Here is a 24,084-nt window from a genome sequence, read left to right as displayed (position 1 = left end):
GCAGCGCTGCCCTGCCTCCTCCGGCCTGCAGCGCCGAGCTCCCCGGGCCCGCACGGGCAGGGCTGGCGCGGAGCCGGTGCCGCGCTGCAGTGGAGCCGCCATGGCCCGATGAAGTGTTACATGTGGCGTTGTGGCGTATTTTTTTTTCCTCGTCTTTTTTTTTTTTTTTTTTTTTTTTTTTTTTCCTCCTTGTGGTTTGTTGGTGATTTTTTTTTTTGGTGGGATTTTTTTTTCCCCCCGAGCAGATTCTACTGCAGCTCGCTTTGGGTGGAGGCTGAGGGTTATCTCGGAACAAGCCTCGCTGTGCTCTGCGGGGAATTGCAGCTTGTGCTCACTGCAGACCCAGAATAGGTGAGCCAGGAAAGCCTGGCTTGAGCAACCACTTCAGAGGGCAGGACAGGGAGGAAAATCAAACACTGTAGAGAGGTGGCCTCCCTGGTAAGGCTAGAGCAGGACCGTCCTGCGGACTCAGAGGGAGGGAGAAGGTAAGTGGCTGCTTGGCAGAGGCTGTCTGCGGGAGCGGCATGTGCCGGGCAGGGTGCGCCCTGCCCGCAGTTCCTGCGGCTCAGCACCAGCCGCTCCGTGGGTTTGTACAACCTGTGCTGTGGTATGTGCCGAGGCTCAGGGCTGTTTCCCTGCGAGGGAGCAGGGTGCTGCCGCGAAGGAGGCACCTCAGCCCGCGCCTTTCGCAACAACTGCGCTCATCGCTGCATTCCTCGCTCCCCCCCTCGCTCCTCACCGGGTCAGGCTCTATGTCGAGAACAAGCGACAAACCGTCCGCACAAAACAGAACACGTTCCCATGGAAGGGGAGAAAACCAAACAAACCAACAACAAAACCAAAGCGCTTCCGCAGTGCCAGGCTGGCTGGTGTTGTAGCGCTGTCGGGGGCTGCGGCGCTCGGAGCCGGGGCCGCCCCAGCCGCCGCTCGGTCCCTGCCCGGCCGGGAGCGCCGGGCCCGCTCTGGAGCCAGCGCTGAGCACCCGGCCCGGGGCACGGCGGCTCCCAGGGACCGTCTGCTGGCAAAATCGGAAGGAACGCTGACGTTGTTCTTAGCTGAACACCATTAAAATGCTCCTCTGGTATCTCTCAATAGAGGTGAAAAGCATTTCAGCTTCCTGGAAATGGCCGAAAGAGGCGACGTGTAGATCAAAGTACGGCGCAAAGCTGGGTTCGTGTTTGCAGGGGTTTTTGAACTGTAGTGAAAACGTTTCTGCAGCTTGCATCGTAATGAGTTAAGTCAGCACGTGAAGCGACTAAAAAAGGCATATTTAAACAGCATCGGGCTATTAACTTTCCTGGGATTTAAGATTTATGTTCAAATATATATTTGGCTGTTAGCAATACCAGCATTTAAACAGTAACGTTGATCTGTTCAACCCTGAAGCAAACCAGCTCTGCCTAACGCAGCTTTGAAGCAACACAGCCAGACCATAATACTGTGGGAGCTTAGACAGCTTTGTCTGTACTTGCATCTCTCTGCATATTTTTCCAGGACTCTGATCTTTGTCTGCGATTAATCATTGTCCAGGACGGCTGTTCCCGGTGGTAGAATCCATGAAGTGCTCCAGCTGGGAGAGGTCCTAACGCGTGTGCCTGGCGCTGCGTACGTGCAAACCAGGGCCAGAAATTGCTGGGGCAGCAGGCGCTGGACAGCGAGCCTGCCGTGCCGCCCCAGTGAGTTGTGTGGGTCCTCAGCACTTCTGGAAGTTGTTTTTGTAAGTCTGAGCCGAAAATTTCTTTCCGTTTTTTAGAGTTTCTAAATGACTATAATGTTCAATATAGTTTAAAAGTCGCCAAGGCAGTTGAGACCAGTTGTGCTCTCAGAGTGGGTGGTTTCATGGCTGAACCTCGTATCTGAAAAGCGAAATGTTCTGGTACAGTGTGTTTAAATCCCAGAAAGGTCAAACCAGACTTTCATACTTGAGTTAGATTGACCCTGGTTTGCTGCGTGAGACTCTTTAGATAAAGAGATCTTTCAGGGAAAAGGGAGAGGGGGGAGAAAAAAAAAAAGATTTTTTTTTTTCTCTGAACAGCTTGTGGTGGCTCCGTGCACATTCTTGAAGCAAAGGAGTTTGTTCTTGCCCACAGCGTCCCTGCCTGGCATTGTTGAGTGGAAAACTCTTATGCTAATTATATCACTGTCTGTTATCAATAAGAAGTGATTTAATTTCTTTGGGAAAGTGTTGCAACAAGAGCAAATTAGATTGAGAGGCAAAGTGAAATAAAAAATAGGCAGCTGTTCGGCCAAACAATGATCCTGTCTGTTTGCAACATTTTGTTTTAGACTGCCTTGTACACAGTATCCTTTATATCGAAGGTTTTCAAGTCACAATCCACTGCTTGTGCAAGGCAACTAGATTAATAGATTATAAAAGACAAAAGAGGCCAAGGTTCATCTGGTTCAGCTTCCTGCATTATGTAGGTCTCTGGATTTTTGTGAATTTTTTTCTTTTTCTCCTTTGAAAAAATTTAACTGCAGCATAGCTGCATCTTAGATAAAGATCAGATTTTCATTTTCAAGCAGGCTGTGAAAGGGAGTAAAATAAGGGTAAATTGTTTCCATCAAAAATCTACCTGACAGACTAGAAATCAAAGTACCTTTTTAAACTTGTCTAGTTTCTGCTTTCAGTTTCTGGATGTGTCTGTCCCTCAGTCTCCTTGGCAGAGGAATGCTCCATGACCAGATTTCCATCCCCTCATAGCTGTGTGCAAGCTGAGCATTTAAACACTCCATTGCAGGCTGCAGAGCTCCCCCTCGGGTCCATCTTTACTAATCCTGTAATTGTTCCTGCTCCAGTTTGTCACCATTTTGATCTGGGCAGAAGGGGACAGAGCCATCGGCAGTGACCATGCCAGAGCCAAGAGCCCTCCTGGCTCAGATGTGTCTGTCAGGCATCCAGGGATTTACCCCAGCTCATTTTCAGCTGATTTCTCAGCAGGGCTGCTGAAATACTCTCGGATCTGCTCCTTCTCAGGATGACAACCCTGTAGTGTAGGATTGTGCTCTTTGTTTTGTGTGGCTTTACTCCGGTCCTCTTGAAAACTCAGCGTTGTTGCTCGCAATGACCTTTTTTAATTACTATTTTTATTTGACACTCCTTCCTGATACTGCTTAGTGTCACCTACAAACTTGGTGGGTTATGATTTTATGTTTTCTTCCAGATGAACAAGCTATCTGCTCTGTGGGTGTTTCCTTGTTCCGGGTGTGTGTGCACACACCTCAGCAGTGTTAATATTGTGTCAGGAGGAGGTCTGGTTCCGCACCATCCCTTGCCACACCCCGGTTGCATGGGAAGAAAGCCCAGTTTAGGAGATGGAAGGGAGCCAGGGGCACACTGCAACACTTGCCTGCCCTTGCTCTATTATGTAGCCATTAAATAATGCAGAGCACCAAACAGGTGGTTGCAGGACCCATAAAAGAAAGATGAGAGGTCCGAGGCAGGGTGGTTACAAAGTACATTTTGAGACCTTCCTGTTAGATGGGGTTTTTTAGACGTGATGCCTCACTACATACTCTGTATCCAGCTGTTCATTCAAGACCTAAATACATTAGGGACTTCTTTCCCCCTGCCATATTTGATTGAGGTTGGAGGAAAAAAGGGAAGAAAATTACATAGAACAGCACAGTCATATTAGACAGTTTTATTTTTAGGAAACCAGGCTAAGAATATCAAAGGAGTATTTAGTAGGAATATGGACAGGGTATTTGCCTGTTCAGATTTTCTTGCCATAAAATTTTTCATTCTTTCCTAAGAGCAGCAGATGATCAGTCTAGGGAATTGTCAGCCAAAATAAGCAACCTGCTGACAGATTTCACCTGTGTCCCAGCATGCTCTGAGGATGCATGGGATGTGAGCCTTGAACAATGACAGGGAATCACTAGGCTAAGTTGTTTGGCTGCCAGGGTGCAGAGATGCATGGTGACACCCAACAGTGGAACAAACATTTACTGTATTTAAGATCCAGACAAATTTTGATGGATATGTTGGCTATTTGCCAGAGCCGAGGGTTTGGGGGTTTTTTGTTACTTTTTAAACTGTATGTGATCATATTATTTCTGAAAGTATTATGACAAAGCCACCCCTGCAAAGTAGGGAGTGAGTGCTTTCAGAGATCTAATCTTTCTTGAGCTATAAAGGAATAAAGAAGCTGTTTCAACACCTGACTTGCAGAATGTTTTGTGTTGCTTCTTGCCTATTGAAATGCAGCTGCCATCGAAATGCTGTGATCCTATCAGGATGTAGAAGTGGTTATTTTTTAGAATGCCTTCAAGCTTATAAAAATCATGAAATAAATCAAGACGACTGGCAATTCTAATCAGCATTCTAAAGCCATTGAATTACAAAAGAGTTCAGTGCTTCATGGCCCCTGAACAGTACAGTTTCACAAAAATGAAAGAGAAAGAATGAAAAGAATGTACCATTTAAAGACGCTGGGCACTTACAAAGCTTGCATCAAAAGGAAATGAAGATACAAATAAGTAATCTAAAAGGATATTTATGCATTAAATTACTTGTGTCTCTGGACACTTCATTAAACAGTGTGGATCTGATGGTAGCTGGGGACCTGGGAGCCATTTTAACATAGGCAGCACATACAAGGAACATTCTGATTACAAGTGATGGAGTATAAAACGTTGCAGCCAGAAACTGATGACAAAGATCAAAAGCTTACAAATCAGAGCGGTGTCTTCCCACTGGTGTGATGTGACACGAGACCAGGACTTTGTTTTGCCCTTGACATTGCCACCACTGCTCTCAATCCTGCAGTTAAGGATTTGCATCTTGATTTATTGTTTGACAGGACAGTAGGGGAGTGCCCCAGCTGGTCCCCCGAGCCCTGGTTTGCAGCCGAGTGGCCCAAAGGCACCAGGTCGGTGAAGGCCGTGCTGTCCGTGGCTCCCAGTTGCTAAGCAGCTGCAGGGCTGTCTCTGCCCGTGCTGTACGAGGGGAGCAGCACGGCTTCCCCTTGGTCGCTGCAGCATGGAAACGGGAGCAGTGGCCATGGCAAAATCATTCCATTCCTGGCTGGCTCACAGAGCTGCTGGCACAAACGCTGGAGAGAGGAGAAGGGACACTCGGTGGAGCAGGGGGTGGCAGGAGGGGAGGGAAGAGCCAGCATATGTGCACAGCAGAGGCTACAAAGACAGCAGATCCTGGCAGAGCAGGGGGCACACACCGAGGAGAAAGGAATGGGAGAGAGGCCAAAGGCACGGCTCAGAATTAAAAAAAAAAGGCAGGAGGAGAGTGTGGCATATGGAGAGGGGAAATAATGCAGAACTTGCACAGCCTGCGAATAATTGAATAGAAAATACAGGAAGAGGGAAGGAGCTTGATTCATTACTGCCCTTCACCTTGTGGAGACAGCTACACCCAGGAAGAGGAGGTGTGGAATATAACAGCATCGTTCATGTTCCACAGTGAACCGTAGGTTTTAAATTTCAACCCCTGCCATTTGTGGATTTCTCCTTTCATAGCCCATGCCTTTTGTTCAGACTTGACTCCTGCAAGCTCTGTTCTTATCTTCATCTATTTTCTGAGTTATTTTTGAACTTGCTTTAGCTTTTTTTCATTTCTAGGTAAGTTTTAAATTAAAATACTTTTTTCCAGATATTTTAGTTGTTTTAACCTTCAAGAGGGCAGGCCATTGCTAGTTTCTAACTGAAGTTAGTTTACAGTAAACCCACACAGCCTGTGAGCTGCTGTTGCAGGACAGGGCTCTCTTTGCTTCCTGACACCTTCCCCTGCACATTGTCTTTCCCTGGGCAGTGCCTGCCAGCAGTCTGGAAGGACTCGCAGTTAGCAGTGTGCAGGAAGTGGTTCCTGTGGCAGTAAATTATCACAAGCGCCTGACGTGCTGCATAAAGAGGAGTGAAAAAAGTGTCACGAACATCTGCAGGGGGTTCTGACCAAAAGGGATCCTTAGTTCACCACAACTGCCCACATGAAAAAGCACTTCATGGTGTTGGCCCCTAACATGCAATTGGCTGTGGAATAGGAAATGCCAGTGGAGCTGGCAGGGAAGCAGGAAAGCTGGACATTCCTCTCCTCCAGGCACAGGACTGAGGGGCACGGCTTGTACAGCAGGGTGGGGAGAGGAATTTAAGCTCGTGCAGCTGTTGCTCTGCTGTGACCAGTCCAGGCTTGCTTGGAGGCCTTTCGACTGAGAACACTTTTCCCCAGGTCCAAAACTGAGTCCTAAAGGGAAAATGGAGGTGCCTACTCAAACCTAAAGTGGAAATTATTTGAATTATTTGCTGTGGGTGCTGTGTTTGTAGTTCAAGCCAATAAAGTACTTGACAAATACACAGCCAGATGTGTTCTGTACTTAGAAAATTTTTATCTAAGATATCTGATTCGTGGGGTACTCTATTTGCTTCCTTCTTCCATTTTCCTGGAGCCCTTATCTTTGAACAGGGACTGTCTGTACTATTGTTAGACTCCCAAGACCATTAAAAGTCTTGGGGCACTGACATTTTACAAGCAGATCCAGCTGCCATTCATACGGGGACATTTTTAGCCTTATGAGAGATGTAAGTTTAATTAGAAGTGTTTTAACATGGAAATCTCCCCACCTTAAGAAATCAGAGCTACTGTGTTAATCCCAGTAAGCAATGAGGAACTTGACAACGTGCCTGTTGTTACGAGGAGATTCAGGAAGGGTGAGATGTGTGTAGGAAGGGTGAAATGCACAGGAAATCTGCCATCAAGGACAGAGGTGTGGAGCAGGGCAGGGCAGCGTGCCAGACACAGCATTGTCAGCTCGCTGCTCTCTGTGCCTGCCCTCACCACCCCACACCACTGCTTGAACACCTTCCTGACCCTTCTGGTGACTCTCAGCGAGGACATCCAGCCAGGCCACTCTGCACTGTCAGCCCAACCAGCTCCCACAAACCAGGCACAGGACAAGAATCACATCTCTAAAGCAAACATCACTCAATTACAACCTGGTTTTATTTCCAGCGCCTCAAGTTATTAATTAACCTGCTCTGAGCATCGCTGTTCCTGTCAAGGTTTGCTCTGGCCAGGTTATGATTACTCTCAGGTCTGAGAGAAATTCAGTCTGGGCCTGTGCTTTGCCTGGCCATGCTCTGACAAGCCACAGGCTTCTCTGGCTCCTGCCAAACCCCCACCTCTATAAATGAGCATTTTGCCAGCCAGACAACTTCCAACAAGCACTTCCCACTTAGCTCTATCCATACATCCAGCACTCCACAAAAAACAGGCAGAAATTGTGGTGTCCCCATATAAACAGAGGATTTTATCATCTCTTCAGTCTGCCATTGCTGCCTTCCTGTGGGAAGTTTGCACAGATATCAGAGGGTAGGAGGCAAATTTCATGTTAACTGCCCTATAATGCCAATGCTATGCATGACTCAGAAAAAACATGTTCCTGTTTCATCCATAGTCCATTCTCTTATAGCCTACTTCACCATCTTTTATTCTCCCCCTATGTATATTCCCAGTTTCCTCACATCCTTGTCCAAAACGTTTGGGAGCTTCCTGCCTGGGCCAGGTGCAGGAGTGCAGGAATGAGGTGTTGATCAAAGCCTGACTCATGATTCTGTAAAACACACACTTGTTCAGGCTGCACTGTAGCCCACGTAGTGAAAAGCATATTTAGGAAGCCAAACCTGGGTTCACTTAAACTTGATGGTCTCTACAGCCACACAAAGAAAGTACAACTCTGCATATTTCAGATTTAGAGGATCTTCCAATAGAATTTTGGGGAGTGTAACCCAGATTTGGCAATCCACCGTTGACTCACCCACTCCATATTAATCCCTCCTGTGTAAGCTAAAGCAGCTGAATGTAACTCCTGCCCTGGTGATGTGGTCATCTTAATTAACACACACTCCTCTTGGGTTCAGTCTTCCCTTGTTTCTGAACCAGCAAGTACATTAAAAGGAAATATCTCTATCCACAAGGAATTACATAATTTGGGAACGAGAGAAGGGAAAAGTGATCTGAAGGAAACAGATAATGCAGAGAGCACTCCAATTTTGAAAAAAAAAATCTTCATTCTTGCTGAGTTAGGTGGAGTGCTGGGTAATGAAAACACAGGAAGGCCTAAGCCAGAGGGATTTTAGAGGTTATACTAAAGGGATTGGTTGGATACTGGCTAAGAACTCATTGTGTTTCAAGCAAAGCTATTTGTAGCCCTTTTCCCTAAATTTCCCCAAATTACTTCCTGATGGGATGTGTTCTCTGCTGCAGATCTGGATGCAGAAGAGCATCTGATGGTGACTAATTTAATACAGATCTGTAGCAGAGCCCTGATCTCTGTCAGCCACGAGCAAGGCTGTGCCTCACTCCTGAACCTGGTGTTTCTGCCTGTTCCCATGGCAAAAACAAGCCCAGCTCCCAAGGCAAACACAACTGCAGATCTCACCTGAAACGAGGAGTTCTGAATCCCTCTCCCTCTGTGAAACATCCAGATTGCCTTCCCAGCCCAGAGGCAGGGGATGAGATTGCTGTGATAGCTCTGCCAGCCTGTGGTGACAAATTCCTGCCTGTGGCTTGAGGAAGCCATGCCAACACATCTGGGAGACACATCCCCAGATCCGTGGGGGCAGAGCTGTGGAGGTGTTGGCAGACACTTCCCTGCTCATTTCATGCTTTTCAGAGATCACTCATTGTGTTTGATGTTCCAGAAAGGTATAGGATGATTCTAACCTTGTGTTACCCATTTTTCACAACAGAATTTGGCTTGAAAATTCATGCTTTAGTGATCAACAGAAACTTGAAACTGCCTCTAAGCAGTTGTATCAGGATGAGATGTTACCATGTTGATTTACTTCATGTTTGTGAAATGGAGAGGTTTTCCCCCACAGCTGCAAATCCAAGAACTCAGTTTCTAATGAAAGGTGAAATTCAAAAGACAGCATGTTGGCCATGTGTGTATCAGGTAGGCCATATTGTGGCACCTCTGATTAAAGAATAACAGAGAAAATAACCAAGAAACAGTTTGTGTTCCCTATAAATAGCTGCTCACCACGTAGTCATGAGTATGTGGTTTATAAATAAAGTTTATCCAAACTACATCAGAGTGCCTAAATATTCTCTGCTTGATTTTGCTGAGTTGTGTGTCTTAATTTGTTGCATACCTCCCCTTGCAGACCCTTGTCTTGTTTTCTTTCCCAAGCCTCTGAACTCCCTGGTAGCATTTGATTCTACATAGAGTTTATCCAAAGATTTCTGCACTGATTGAGTGCAGGAGCTACTTGAGCCAAGTGAAACAGGAACCATTTCTAAGGCATGAAAAGGCAGAAAGGAAATTTTCTTATTGAAATATAATTTTTCCATATTACTTAAAAGTCTAGAAAGTTAATGCCTTTCTGGCAGTACTTCCCACTGGGAAAAAATATGGCTCCTACTCAGCCAAACAACAGTGTAATAATGTTTTAGGTTGGGTTAAACGTCTCAGAGACTGGCAGGTGTTGCAGCCACCTTGCCTTCAGTGAAAAAGGCAATTGAGAGCCCTTATGGAACAAGGGATTTACATCAGTAGGAGCTGCTACACAAAAAAACAGGCACATGGCAAGGTTTGAATAGATGGTGAATCATGTGGCCCAAGGGATTTTTCAGGGTGGGGGCACGTGTGTAAAATATCAGGCCATGAGGACCAGATGGTTGAGCTCTGCATGTGTGAGAGGAACAGCGAGAAACACTGCAGAAATGGAGACTGAGAAGCAGCTGAAAGTCAAGGACACTGGGGAGCTTTGATTTTGGATTTTGTGTGGAGGGTTTAGTGAGGGTCAGAGCAGTGTTGGCACTGTGAGCAAAAGTACAACTGAAAAACAATTTTGTTCATTTGTTCTGTAAACAGGAGGAATCACCTTGAGTAATACACAGTTGCTTTGTCATAGGCTTCTCCTCTCACACTGATTCTGTCTCCAGAATTTTGTGCTGTGTGCAGGGACAGTTCAGCTCACCCACATCATAATTCCCCCTTCCTTCTGTGCCCTGTCCATACTAAATTCTGTGGGGCAGAGGCTCTCCCTCAGTAAGAGTCTGTGTGCACGTGACAAGCAATTGTTGTCCTTGTGCAACATCTGAAATTTATCAGAGATTCACTCGACTTACTTGGTAAATCTCATTCCTTAGGGTCTCTTTCCCATTGTGAATTTTTCAAGGCATTCCTCTTGCTCAGTACCTGCTGTAGTGGGAATTCATAGCTGAAAACACAAATAATTAATGTCACCGGTAATATTAAAAAATAAATATTTAAGGCTCTGTCTTGTTATACACTTTCTTAACTAAGTTTATTAATATTTCCTTGAACATAAATGGGGTTAGTTGTTGCTAAGTTGGAGTCTTTGTAAACTGGGGTCTGTGTTATGAAGAAAAAAAATTAAGTGTATTTAAAATCATAGTTCTGAAACAATTAGGAAGAACAGGTCCCCATTCTTGTCCAGTTTGTGTTTTCAAATAAACTAACAATATGAATATGCAGCACATGGTGTGTGCAAACAATATTGAACCTAATCTGTGAGGTTTTTTTGGGGTGTTTTCATTGCTAACCTGAATTACCCATCAATACCATCCAGAATGTTACAGCATCTTTTAAAAATCACAAACTCCCAGCAGTTTTCCTAAGGTGTGTGCTGTCTTTTCACTCCTTCCTAACTTTTTCCTTGGCGATCATGAAGCAACAAATTGGCACCAAGATTGGAGCACAGATATTTTCTATACCCCATTAATGCCCTGGTTTGTTGTGCTCACTGAGGATCTCCACACACACACTGAACCCTGAGCTGCAGATGTGTAAGCTTTTGATGAAAGAACTTGTGCCAAAATCAATATACAGGCCAAAACTGAACTAGAAAAGGACACGTGCAATTAGTAATGATTAGATATTCATTTCACTAATAAAGGGTTAAATCTTCTTCCATTTAAATCAGTGGAACAATTCCATTTTAGATTTTGCTTTTTTTTTTTTTTGGAGTCAGCAGAACAGGCTCAGCTTTTGCCCAAACCTAAGTGATATGCCTGAAGCACTGCATAGTTGTTAATCAAAATTAAGTACCTGAGACACTGAAATGTTGTATTTCATCTATACTAAGTTGACTCATTACAACATCCATTACTTAAAGGTAGTCTGGGGTGTTTACAGTTATATTTGTAATCTGCTTATTTTATGTTGTTTCATCCCAAATCTAAAGGTGTACAAATCTAAAAGTTTCCTTAGGTATAAAATGTACAAGGAGACAAAGCAGTGAGAAATGTAAAGATTATCTTGTGAGACTTGGAAAAAAAAGCCAAAAACAAAAAGAAAAAGCAAAACCCCACAAATTAATAATGAACTACAAAATACTTTTATCCCCCCCAAATTTCCCTTTATGGCAATAATTGACTTGAAAAAAGCCCTGAATTCTTCAGTTACAGGAAGACTGTTAACTCTTCCTGCTGATTGTACCATACATAGCATGATACTGGGTTTGAGCCAGGTCCAAATAAATCATTTCAGGATAAAACAAATTCTTTCCTAGCCCATCCATTCCTGTGCCATTGGAATGCTCTCAGCTATTACAGTGGACAGCAGCTGATGGCTTTTCCTGTGTTCCAGATAAGATTTATAAGGCTGTGCCTCGTAAAGCATTTTTTGACAATTTCTATGTGCTTGCATCAACTTTTTCCTCAGTAAAACGATGAATTTTAAATAGGTGTGAATTTGACCGCTTTTTTATTATTATAATTTGAGTTATATGACACTTTGTTGGGTATTAAAGGTCCTTCTTCTTATCTATTGCAGAAATATCCTTTCCTAGCTTTTTGTTTGCCCTGTGCACAAAGCAGGATCCTCCTTGCCCGAGTGCAGTGGTGTTTGTATTGGGTCTGGAAGGCCATCTAGTGACACAACTGCGCAGGGAAAATGAAAAGCCCTACTCGAATAGTGGTATGGGGTTTTTTTTCTTAGTTGAAATAAAAGGTCTTGCTACAGACGAGCATGTCCTTAGGGGTTTGTTGCTATTTCCACAAGTGGTACTTAAAAAAAAAAAAAAATAGAGGAAATTTTTATTTCTTAAAAACAAACTTACTTAAGATAGAGCACACTGATAATTCCTGCCAGGAGAGAAATGTGCTTTTTTTCTACTGAATGGTGGTAGATTTGCATTTGAGCAGCTCTATCCAAAACTCAGTGTCCCTCCCCTGACCTGTGCATTGGAGCCAAACATGATCCAGCAGTTGTGATCCCCTTCCAGAGCCAAACATACCCAGCTGTTGTGATCCCCTGCGTTCCACGAAAAACCACCACATGGAAGCAACCACATCTCTGCAATTAAAATGAGAAATTCCAGCAATTTTCATTGCAGCTCACCTTGGGTGGTGAGCAGATGATGAGCAGAGCTGTCGGTTCTTACCCAAGCAATAAATCAGTGGAAAACAAGCAGTGGGTCAGTGTCAGTGGCAGCACCAAGGCGCCTTTCCGGGGGTGCCTCGGGGTCTCTGCCTGCCCTCACCGTGCCTGGCGCTGCTCGGCCTTCGGGACTGCACACATCAGCGTTGAACGGGATCCCTCAGCATTGGAGGGACTCCCTGTGGGAACCAACGGAACAGGAATAAATAAATAAACGGGCATGGCGTGTGTGGGTGGAAGGGCAGGGGGACGGGGCCCGGTGGTCCCAGAGGCTCGAGGGCTGCCCGGCGGGACGGGCGGGCGGAGCAGCCGCGGTGGCTCTGAGGGGACGCGGCGCTGAGGGCGCTTCCCGCCATGACCCCGAGCCTGCGGGCGGCCCCGGGCCGGCCATGAGGTCCGGGAGAGGCTTCCCCGCTGTCCCGGGGGGCCCGGGCGGGGCCCTGCAGCACCTGAGGCGGCGGCGGTCTCGGCGCGGCCAATCCCCGGCGGGGCGCGGGCGGCTCTGCCCGCCCCGGGCGCTGAGGGGAGCGGAGCCTCGTCCCGGCCGCGCTGCGCCCTCAGCGGGCCCGCTCCGCTCCCGCTCCATGGAAGCGGCCAACGGGGCCGTGCCCGAGCCCCGCGGCCCCGCGGCCGCCCCGTCGGGCAGGAAGGAGGTGAAGGTGGTGATCGTGGGCGACGGAGGCTGCGGGAAGACGTCGCTGCTGATGGTGTACGCCAAGGGCTCCTTCCCCGAGGTGAGGGTCTGCCACCCCCGCGGGGCTGGGGGCCGCAGCCGGGGCCGGCCCCAGCGCTTGGGCCCCGCCAGCACCGCTTCTCACAACCACAGAGTCCATTAAGGTTGGAAAAGGCCTCGGAGATCATCGAGATCGTTCTCCTCCCTTTGCAGAAATACGCGCCCTCTGTTTTTGAGAAGTACACGACGAGCGTGACGGTGGGGAAGAAGGAGGTCACCCTGAACCTGTACGACACCGCAGGTAAGGGGCTCCGCTTTGCCCATCCCGGCCGGGCTGCGAGGGGCAGCTCCCGTGCGGTCACTGCGATGGCACCACCAGGGACATCGGCCTGGGACTGAGCCCAAACCCAGCCCAGCCTTTCGTAACTTCGGGCAAATAAGCAGAAACTCTATTACTGTAAAATGTTGCTCCGGTGAACGTACCCCCGTTTCTGTTCCAGCAGATTTTTCAGTGTCAGCTTAAACCAGACCAATATTTGAAGACTGTAAAGATGGGCAGATTTTCAAATTGCTTCTCTACCAGCATAGTTTAACCATAGCATTGCAGGTAAGACTGCTAGAGACTAAAGTGCAAACAAACCAACCACCATTACCTGTGCCTTCACATATCAATGTGCCTTCCAGAAAAAAAAGGATCGATTGTCTCATGGCAGTTCTGGTCATCGACTCATTCATTATCTTAACAACCCAATTAATTCGGAAACATCAAATAGCAAACATATCTGGAAGAATTAAAACCCAATTCCCAGATGCAAAGCATAATACAATCAACCAGGAAAGTATTTTAATCTGCTGCCATGTGTGATTGAATAAGGAAGGAGAAAAAGGCTGGTTTGTGTTCAAAATCAAAAGGCAGTGGCAGTAAAAGTTATTTGAAAATGCTGATAGTTGTTCAGGTTCATTTGAGGAACTTGTGAAATGGTTTGTGTTCAACTCCACTCAAAGTTCCCAGACTCTGTTATCCAGCTGCGTTCCTAAATGAACCCTAAAATTGACATGTGCTGGGTTTCAGCTCAGTGTAAATCATCTGTTTCAGTTCAAGCCTGTGGAGTTGTTCCAAATTTACACCAAGACAAATAAGAACTGAATGCAGTCCAGTCATTTTAATGCTAATAAAACACACTTACCTTCTTGTATACTGCATGTGATAGCTGAAAACATAATTTCAAAAGCTTTTAGATTAAAAGTCCATTTCACTGCTAATTTTTACTACAGTGTAGTAAGATCCTGAACACCCAATTTGCCAATGTGTCTTCTTGTGTCAGTGTTAGTTAGTCCATTTAGTTGGGATAACGTATCTTCTACTGAATGGCAAGGGTTTGGCTCTAAGTCTTAGAGGAAAAGAGAAGGACTGGAATGTGGTGTGAGCAACCAAAGAGGGAATTTCCTTAATACAGGGTGTTGGCACCAGGAACCTGCCACTGCACTCGTCATTTTTATGTTTGTTTGCTGTCAGTGTGGATTTTTTGCCTGTCACATGGTTTCTACCTCTCATTTAAAATCCCCGTGCCGCACATTCCAGCATTTGCCTTTGGAGTCTCTTCCAGGCTGCAAGGAGCACGGGCTGGATCTGGAGATGGCAGCAGGCTGGGCAGGTCCAGCGTTGCAGCACGGAGCTCTCCTGAGCCTGGCAGGGATGCACAGCTCCTTGTGTCTGAGAGTTCAGCTGTGCTCAAGACCTGCAGCCACCTGCAGCCCAGGGATCACTCACTGAGCCTGGTGGCTTATTGCAGAATCAGGACAGTTTGGGTGGGAAGAGACCTTTAAAGGTCATCTGTGCAATGAACAAGGACATGTTTATCTAGATCAGGTTGCTCAGGGCCCTGTCCAAGCTGCCCTTGAATGTTTTCATGGATAGAGCAGCCACAGCTTCTCTGGGCAGCCTGTGCCTCATTGTGAAAAAAATTCTCCTTTATATCTACTGCAAATCTGCCCTCTGACAGTTTAGAACCATTACCCCACGTCTTGTAACTTCCCTGTTCATGCATGTAACTATCAGGCAGTGTGTGCCTTCCACATTGAATTTACAGGTGTAAAAACTGATTTGGACTAAAGCACTGCTCCACTGAAGAACAGTGGAGTGCATTTTGTATCTTGTGAGACACTTTGGGAAATGGAGCTGCCATTGTTGCTGTGAAAGAGAGAGCAATTGCCTTCCATCTCTCATCTGGAAACCTTGAAACCTGACATTTTTCACCTCCCAAAACAGCATCATGGCCACAAGGCTACAAGTTTGAGGCTGTTGACACTTGTCTCCTCCCTTCCTGTTAAATTTCCTTCGCTTTCCGTAAGACATCGCAAGAAAGAAAGCAAGGGAGATTGTCACTTGGCTTAAAACATTTGATTGGGAGGGGGAAAAAATCTGAATTTTGGTTCTGTTTCAAAGCTGCTTACATAGTTTTATGTTACATATCTGTAAACTCTGTCAAACTAATTCAAGCAGCTTTTCAGCCTCTTTCTGTAACTGGAAGTTTCGCTAGAGGAAGGACTCACTTGAGCACACATTTTAATCTCATCCTGTTTGTTAATAGTACAAAACTGATGTTGAGTTCCTTAAGGTTAGACTAAGATGAAGAGTTGTGTATTTTTAGGATCTTGTTTGGAGCAACACTAAATAGAGCTGGGTGTACTTCAGCATCATCGAAGGGTGAAGGACAGGTTCAGCTCCATGAGCTGTTTAAAGTTGGAAGGATTCTTTGTATTGTCAAATCCTGTGCAGCTCAAACCTTTGAGCTTGTCCTACTTACTGAGGAAGGAGGACACAAACAAAAAGCTTAAGAAACAAATGTTTCAAGATACAAAAGGAATTCTTTTCTTGACAAGAATTTTGGTAACAAATTAACTTAATAGATTAGTTTAAAATGTACCAGAAAAAGAATTTTGGTGAGAGTTTTGTACTGTGCTACTGTGTCTTCCTCATCAAACACTTCTTGCTGCTGCAGGAAGTTGGTGGTGCACATATGCAATGTATAAGGGCTTCGTAATATCACTTGTCTGGTCTGCAAACAGCCTTTGCAGCTGCTTTTTCAATTAAAATTTTCCATTTCCAGCTGTGCTTGACAGAAGTAAAGGTAAATGACCTCTGTAGTTTTCCCATGCCAAGGGAGCAGTGTCCATGCTCTAGGTGCAGTTCAGACACCAGGCTCAATTCCTGGTGCAGGGGTTCCTCAGAACAGAGAGCAGGGCAATGCTGGGCTGGGGAGGAAGCAACGCCTCATCATTGTGGGTACTTGCTCTGCCTGACAGGAAGCACATGCAAAGCCTCCAGTGAGGTTTTTCAGGTCTCTGATGACAGAAGCACAAGGTCTTCAGAGAAATTTCAAAAGCCAGTGAATGTGAGAAAAAATTCTCATAACTTTGAGAGGGAATTCATGCCTGAGTAAGAAAAAAATCCTATTTTTTTAATTGACGTGTGCCTCTCCTGCCCCAAGTGTCCTCATGTACCAGTTTTCTTCCTGCCAAGAATGTCTGTTTCCCAATTTGTTTTAAACTGAACAGGGAAAAAACGTAGCTGGCAAGCAGCTCACAGACTGGAACTTTGGTGATGAATGGGCAGAGGGGTGAGGAAGAGCAGACAGAGGTGAACATGCACATGAGATTGAGACCTGTGGTTTCACTTCTGTTCACCCTCAGCCATCACCAGAGCTCCGTCCCCACCACAGGGCCTGACTGCAGGGATGTGGTTACACAGCATCTCCCAGAGGCACACAGGACTGGGAGCTTGGCAGAGAATTAGCAAATTTTAGGTGAATTCTGTTGGATGGAGTTTTTCTTTAGAAAAACCCAAAGTCTGATGGCACAATGGATCGAGGAAGACAGAGGGATCACAGATGTGCTCACGTGTAGGCAGATACTTAACCAACTCCTCCACAGCATGTTTTGTGTTAACTAGGAAAAGAAAACAGCTACCTGTGTTTGAGGAAGCACACACAGAGCTTTGCATAGACATTGAGTTACTGCTTAGGTTCAGCCCTGTTCCTCCTTTTTAAAACTCTTTTACTAAAAAAGACCTAAATCTGTGCCAAGTTAGCTCTGACCACAGACTAAGCAGCTTTACAGAAAAGTCTCCCAGGCCCTTTCTTGCATTTCACCAGCAGCACTTGAGGACAGGGGGTGAAAGGGATTGTTTTCAGAGAGGGGGATGTCTATGTTTAGACACAGCTTGATCTGGGTCCCGTTACATCCTCAGCAGCTGAGGAGCTGCATCTGAGCTCCTAAAGAGCAGCTTCCTTCTCCTTCCCCGTGAGTGCTGCAACCACCAGACTGTAACACAGCTTAAGCAATTGCCACCTCACCTTCCCCCTCTGCTCTCTGCACCCCACCCTGCTCTGCACTCTGTATCCAACACTCCAAATGCACACTGAGCTGTGTTTTATACAGCATTTTCTCATGCATTTATTGTTTGCTTAAAAGCCCATAACTACAAAGCCGGATTTGGAGATGAAGGAGCAGTTCACCAAGGAGCAGTTCACCAGGGCATATCTATAGTTTCTGACTTGCAATACAAGATATTGTGTCACATAATTAAAGGCACTTTTTCTGTTATCACATCCAGGAGAGTGTGAATTTAGAGGTTTGTTCTGATTCCAAACAAACAAACATGCTTCTCCCACTGGGACAGCCCTGTCTGCCTCGCAAATTACCATCAACAACTCGGAGGACCATTTAATTTTACAAATTATGTTGTTAGAAACTCAGAAGCCTGAACTTCAACAAGGAAAACTTTACACAGCACTAGAGGAAGTTAGGAGGGGGAAAAAAAGTTTGGCACCTGATGTGTTTAATGCATTTAAGGGATTATCTCTGCAACAAAATGACAAATCAGTTGCAAACAAGTAGATGGATTGGGAGAATAAGAAGGGATAAGCAGTACAGTCTTTGCTCTGAATGTTTATACAACATGCATAATTTTATCAATTGTGTATTATTTCTGGATTAAATCCTGAGAGATCAATCCCTCTTTGTTCTGCACCTCCCCACAGAGCACATGGCTCTCATGGAAGCTCAAATACAAAGTGGTCCAAATCCAAGATTGCCACTGTACAAACATCTCAGGCAAACTGAGTAATGGCTTATCCAGCAGGGATTGCCTTAGAATAAACTGTATCTCAACCAATCATTTAAATTAAGGAAGGGAGAAAAATATTGTAGCACTACTGGCCTTTTAGTACCTGCAGTTCTTCAGATTGGAGACAAAAATGTCAAGTGATGAGTACATGACTTTGGACTGAGGCAGGTGCCAGAGCAGGAATCATTGCTGTAAAGTTGGGACACACTGAAATTTTCTGCATTCTTTCTTTTGAAATATCAACATGAAGATTTGAGATGTGGAACTTCCTGTAGGGCGGTTTCTGGGCTGTGTGTGGATTGTGGGAAGGAACAGCATTCCCAGTTCTCCTTCTGGAAATTCAGTATATCACAGACACGTACCTGATTCCAGCATTCAGATGACAATACCCCTTCTAGAGACTGCTTGAATCATGCTTTCTTCCTTATTAAATGCAAAAGATTGGGGTTTTTTTCCTGAGCTGCCAACTGTATCTGGGAATTACTGCTTTCTTGAACTTAATCTCTCAAAGCAAGACACCTTCAGACCCTGGCATGGTGATTACTGTAAGGGGAAGAGTACAGGTCTGAAGCAAATCAGCTTCCTCTTGTCACATCACGTGCTAGAATATCCCTAATCAGAAGTATGACAAATCCTCTGCTTTTCCAGAATTGAGCAGAATTCCCTTAGATCTGCTGGGGAGTCCAGCTTCAAAGGCCAGTTAAGCCTGGCTCATGCTGCAGCATTGCTTGTACAATCCTGTGTCTAATCACTGCTTCCTCTCAGCTCACCAGGCTGGGAAAAGCAATTTTACCACTAAGGTTTCTACTTCACCATTCCTGTCTAGCAAATGCAGTGTTTCTTCTCCTCACAGCATGACATATGAAAATTATTTTGGGGACTGCCACTGTCAAACTGAAAATGTTTAATAATAATTGTCAGATTCCGCTTGATGACTTTATTTTTGATCAGCAACTTGGCAGTCAGTGTTTAGAACTGCTTCTAAGTCCTCAGCAAGTGGACAAAGCAGGCTTTTTATTAAAACCTGCCAAGGATGTGTTCTGTATTCTGAACCATCAGTTTTGTCAGTGAGGGGGAATCTCCTGCACTCAAGGGAAGGAATTTTACAAGTATGAAAAACTTGTAGTCTGTGCGATTATAGCACCATTGTTCTTGATCTCAAGTATGTGTCTGTACATATCCCCATTGTTCTGCCTGTTCAGGACAGAGATTTCTTCATCCAAACCATCCTGTGTTTCAGGGCAGGAGGACTACGACCGGCTACGGCCACTTTCTTACCAGAACACCAATGTCGTGTTAATTTGTTACGATGTCATGAACCCCACTAGCTATGATAATGTAGCAGCCAAGGTAAGAGGCTTCTAAATGAATTACACATGCCTGATATATGACAAGATGTCAAGTTAGAAATGCTGGTGCTTTTAGTGTCCTCTACCCTAGATGTGTAAATGCCCAGATCACTCATCACGCCTTGAGCTGCAGGTCACAGACCTTAGACCTGAGGCTCACCTCTGCATGGCTCCTAAGTGCTTGGATCTGGGGTTGACTCTCACTAAAAAGATCAAACTCCAGCAATGAAATCACAGCTTTATCTGCAGCAGTGTCACACGACCAGCATTGCACATCTTAGAGTCAAGACTACTTCCATCACATCTGTGTTTAATTGCAGGGGAGAGGTGAGAGCGACCACTTCTCTGTGCTGGTATTTCTGTAACACTCCAAAGCATTCTTGGACATAGCACCAGGAAAACAAAGCAAGACTTAATCCGATTCTGTTTTTAAATGTGACTTTAGAGGAGCTCCTCAGAATTTAAACAGATGGTAAATAAACATTTTGGCAGAGAGACAGATGCCACTATGTTTTTATAAAGCAGCTGACTTTGGGTGGGACTTTTAAACATTTCTGGGATGGAAATAGTACATGTTGGCCACCCCCCCGCTAGACAAACTCCAAAACTCTTAAATTGCAGCTTACATTAAATGCTGCTTGGTTGTATTGTTTTGATTTCAGGAGACAAACAAGAAAATAAAAGCCAGATGTAAAAGTTTTGTTTTTCTACCCCCAGTGGTATCCTGAAGTGAATCATTTCTGCCGGGGTGTCCCGCTCGTGCTGATCGGCTGCAAGACCGACCTTCGCAAGGACAAGGAGCAGCTGCGCAAGCTCAGGGCTGCCAGGCAGGAACCCATCACCTACAACCAGGTGAACTTGAGTGATTCTAAAGTGGTGGAGATAAAGCACCTGGGGCCATTGCTCCTCACAGCTATGATCACAGACACTGCACAATTAGGTGATCCAGATAAAGAGACGACTGGCAGCACTAACAGAGGTTTCTGTAAGTTCTTTTTGGCAGTGGTCAAATCACCACCCAGTTTAGTGCCAAAGTAAAGAGAAATATGAGCAGTTTTAAAGGACACAACTATTTGCATTCTGTGCTCATTACATCTCATTCTTCTTTCACAGCTGGGTTATTGCTGTTACAAGTTTGTAAGCCTTAACAATTTTGCTGGACTTCCTTCATAATTGTTATTAGCCTACATTGCAGCCATCACTGTTGCTGTGATCAGTACTGTGATAAAGACTGGAGACGTTAGGAAACACATTCCAGTATTAAATACACTGACCATTCTGGAATAAATGTGTTTTGCAAATTCAACTTAAAAATAAATCCTTACAAGGCCAATAGCAAGAACATCTGCAAGGTTTCTCTGACATGAGGGACTGTTCTTTGAAGTCTCTAAAGTAACCTTAAGAAAACTACATATTATCAGTATCTCTAAGTATTATGAAGCAGTGAGATTTATGAGTAGTGTTATGTCACTGGCATAGCTGTCCTAGGTACAGGAGAAACACTGATGGAACAGCTTGTTGCATGTCACACAAGACCTTTCTGCTTGGTTCTCCAATTTTTCTTTTTCTTTTTTTTCTAAACTACAAAGCCATCCTTCTCCTCTCACCTCAGAGCAAGAACAGCAGTTTTCAAACTGAGACACACGTCCAGGGAACAGGGTCAAGTGCACTAAGACCTTGACTGAATCACCACTTCTTCTAAACAGCAGGAAAATAAATTGCAACTGCATCACCATGAAAACATGTTGGGCCTTTTAGTTTTTCTGCCTTGCACACAAGATGAGGTCCCAGCCTGTCACCATGAACAGTTGCAGATTGTCCTCTGTTTGCATGAATAAATCCCTTCATTATCCTCACATGAGAGAGGTTCCAGGCAAGCAACAGACACTTCTGGCCAGTCTGCTGAGGCTTCATGCAGTTAAACTCAAGGACCTACATGTTATAAAAACTTTGTCTCCTATGTGAGCCCTCCTACTTGGTTTTTCCTCCCTGAAATATGCTCTACCTCAGTTTTTTACAGCTGATGGCACCTTGAGCCACACGACGTGATGCTTCCCATGACAGGCACAGAGGATCTGAACAGTATCTGCCACCACTGCAGCTTGCAAACAACTGGAAGGAAACAAATGGCTTAAATATGAAGAAACACCAACCCCCCCTCCAAATAAAAACCCAAGTGACCCCACTCCCAGAGATTGTAATGAATAAATGCAGAGTCTGTGAGCCATGGGTTGCAGACCTGGAATTCACAGTAAAAGATTCACAAGCATTCAAACCTGGGGGCTGGCTCTGCAGGGACAATAAAAAAATCACAAGTAAGAAATCACTGTGCTTTGTCTGTAGTGACTTCACACAACCAGCACTGCATGGAAATATTTTAGATTCAAGCCTGTTCCCATTGCATGGCTGAAAAAATTTGTTTTTATGAGGATTTTGGTTGAGCCCTTGTGATGCTTCAAAACAAAAGTCAAAGTTCCTGCATGTGCACCAGCAAAACAAGGCAAAGCATCAGTGCAGATTCTGTTCTTGCATGTGACATTCATTACTAAAGGTGACAGCACAGAATAGTTAAGGTCAGGCCTGAAAAAAATACCACCATGTAGACATCTTATCCTCACTTAAGTACCTACCTCAGCATTTAGTTTAAAGAAATTCAATACTGGGAATATTTTTGTGCTATCAGGACTCTGCATCTCAAGAGTCTCTAATGCTCTGAACTCTTAGTTCAGGATTTGGTTCAGCATAGTGGAAAAAACCCAAGTTTATTTACAGTGCTTCAGTTTATTACCAATGCCACTCACACTCTAGCACTGCACTCAGAGGCAGCTTCTTTCTTCATGATTGCAAAGATGCACAAATTAATTCCCTTTCTTCCCAAATCACCTTCCTTCTCTCATCCACTGAACTTACATATTTTCTTACTTTTTTGTTCTTTCCAGGGTGAGGCAGCTTGCAAGGAGATTAATGCAGAAATTTACCTGGAATGCTCAGCAAAATGTCGTGAGAACATAGAAAATGTTTTTAAAGAAGCCACAACCATTGCACTGAGTGCCATGAAGAAAGCCAAGCGCCACAGGAAACAGAAAGTGTGCTCAGTGTTATGATCTGGACTGCAGCAGAGTGATTCAGATTTTATAAACAGTTTAACTTTAAAAACCTTCTTTTTTTACATATTTGTATTCCTAGGATAATTTTTATTTTAAAATTTTAATTATTTTTAGTATTTTTGCACTTTTGTTACACTGTTCTTACAGAGTTTTCAAAGCTGTTTATCACAGTTAACTCATGCTGGGTGCCTTCACCCATCTGGCTTTTGCTTCTAAGTGTGAACAAGTCACTATTTAAACTGCAATGAACAGAAATTGCTACTATATAACTCAGTGTTGGGGTTTTTCTTCCTCTGCAAAATAACTGTGGCACATTAGAGTTACATTTACTGCCTTTTTCCAGTGCAAAACTCACACTTTTCAGCAGCAATGTTTAAAGCAGCTTATCAGGCACCTTTGAAGAGACAGAAGAAGTTTGGTCTTAACATTTTCAAGTTAATTAACTTGGTGGCAATGGCACGAGTTGGCCCCAAGCTGCCCCCTGAGTGCAGATGGAACATCCAGCACGCCCCTGGACCAGCTCTGCAGATTTGCACCTCAGAGTTCTTCGAGGCCTGCTGCTGGAATGGAAAGTGGCATTTATCAATGGAAATACGTCAGTTGCTCCAATTAAACAGTGGAGTATCATGGGAAATAGTTAATTTACAGCACTCAAATTTAGAAGTACTCCAAGCAGCTACTACATGTTATGTTAAGTCAATCTTATGATAAACATTTACAGCTTATTTAATACAAGACATGCAAATGACGGTGCACACTGGAGGAAAAATTCATTCACTCGTGAAATCATCTCTACTGGTATAAATTAAAAGTACAAAACTGTTTTGGAGCAAGCCATCATTATTGTTTTACATGCAGGGTAAACAGATCTTGACCCTTGAAAAATCTTTTTCATTTTTCTCCTAACTTGTTTTGATTTAATTAAGGTTTGTGAATACCTGTGAGCCTAAAATGGGAAATTAAATTAATTGGAAGTTTGTGCATATCCTTGACTATAGAAAAACCTTGAAGAATTGTGCAGCCTTTTCTCCACTTGTCAGTAAAGGAACCTCACCTCACCTAGTACTGAAACACCAATGTTCAGAAAGTGATGTTCTCCACAGTGGAAATGGCTCTGGCTTTTTTAATCTGAGTTTCTTAGAATCTCAGTTACTCACCCCTGCAGAACCAGGTCCCAGCACTGCTTTCAACAGAAAACAAATTACATCTCATAAACTGAGAGCTCAAGGAGTAAAAACACACCTCGCAGGATGTGCAAAAGAGAGCAAAATACAGCCCAACTGGTGTGAAAACTGTTGAAAATATGCAAATTGCAGTTTATTGTTCATGCCCACAGGAGAGTGATGTGGCAAAGGTAATTTTGCTAGTTTGCAGCAACAGAACTGATGAATCCATCTCAAGCATTATCTGTCACCTTGTGAGCACACTCTGGGGAGGAGGGCACTGTTTTCCACTCCCACTTCCA

The 24,084-nt window shown here is 44.6% G+C and overlaps 1 protein-coding gene across 4 annotated transcripts; it reads left to right on the top strand.

Moving 5' to 3' along the window:
• Positions 1 to 491: 491 nt before the first annotated feature.
• Positions 492 to 23,448, top strand: RHOF (ras homolog family member F, filopodia associated). 4 transcript variants are annotated; one of them, XM_088175962.1, is made up of 6 exons: positions 492 to 1,153; positions 1,531 to 1,717; positions 13,249 to 13,336; positions 19,404 to 19,513; positions 20,230 to 20,364; positions 22,452 to 23,448. In XM_088175962.1, the coding sequence occupies exons 1-6, from the start codon at positions 1,071 to 1,073 to the stop codon at positions 22,614 to 22,616; spliced, it is 768 nt and encodes a 255-aa protein (XP_088032088.1). In that variant the 5' UTR covers positions 492 to 1,070; the 3' UTR covers positions 22,617 to 23,448. The 4 variants fall into 4 exon arrangements, 2 of the variants coding, with proteins under 2 accessions (XP_088032088.1, XP_014730573.1); XR_015807650.1 differs by lacking the exons at positions 492 to 1,153; positions 1,531 to 1,717 and adding exons at positions 12,611 to 13,096; positions 21,533 to 21,827; XR_015807649.1 differs by lacking the exons at positions 492 to 1,153; positions 1,531 to 1,717 and adding exons at positions 12,827 to 13,096; positions 21,523 to 21,827.
• Positions 23,449 to 24,084: the final 636 nt, after the last annotated feature.

This window comes from Sturnus vulgaris, chromosome 19, assembly GCF_052056855.1.
Source record: "Sturnus vulgaris isolate bStuVul1 chromosome 19, bStuVul1.hap1, whole genome shotgun sequence".
In the NCBI taxonomy this organism is placed as follows: domain Eukaryota; kingdom Metazoa; phylum Chordata; class Aves; order Passeriformes; family Sturnidae; genus Sturnus; species Sturnus vulgaris.
This window is presented reverse-complemented; position numbering and strand designations above follow the sequence as displayed.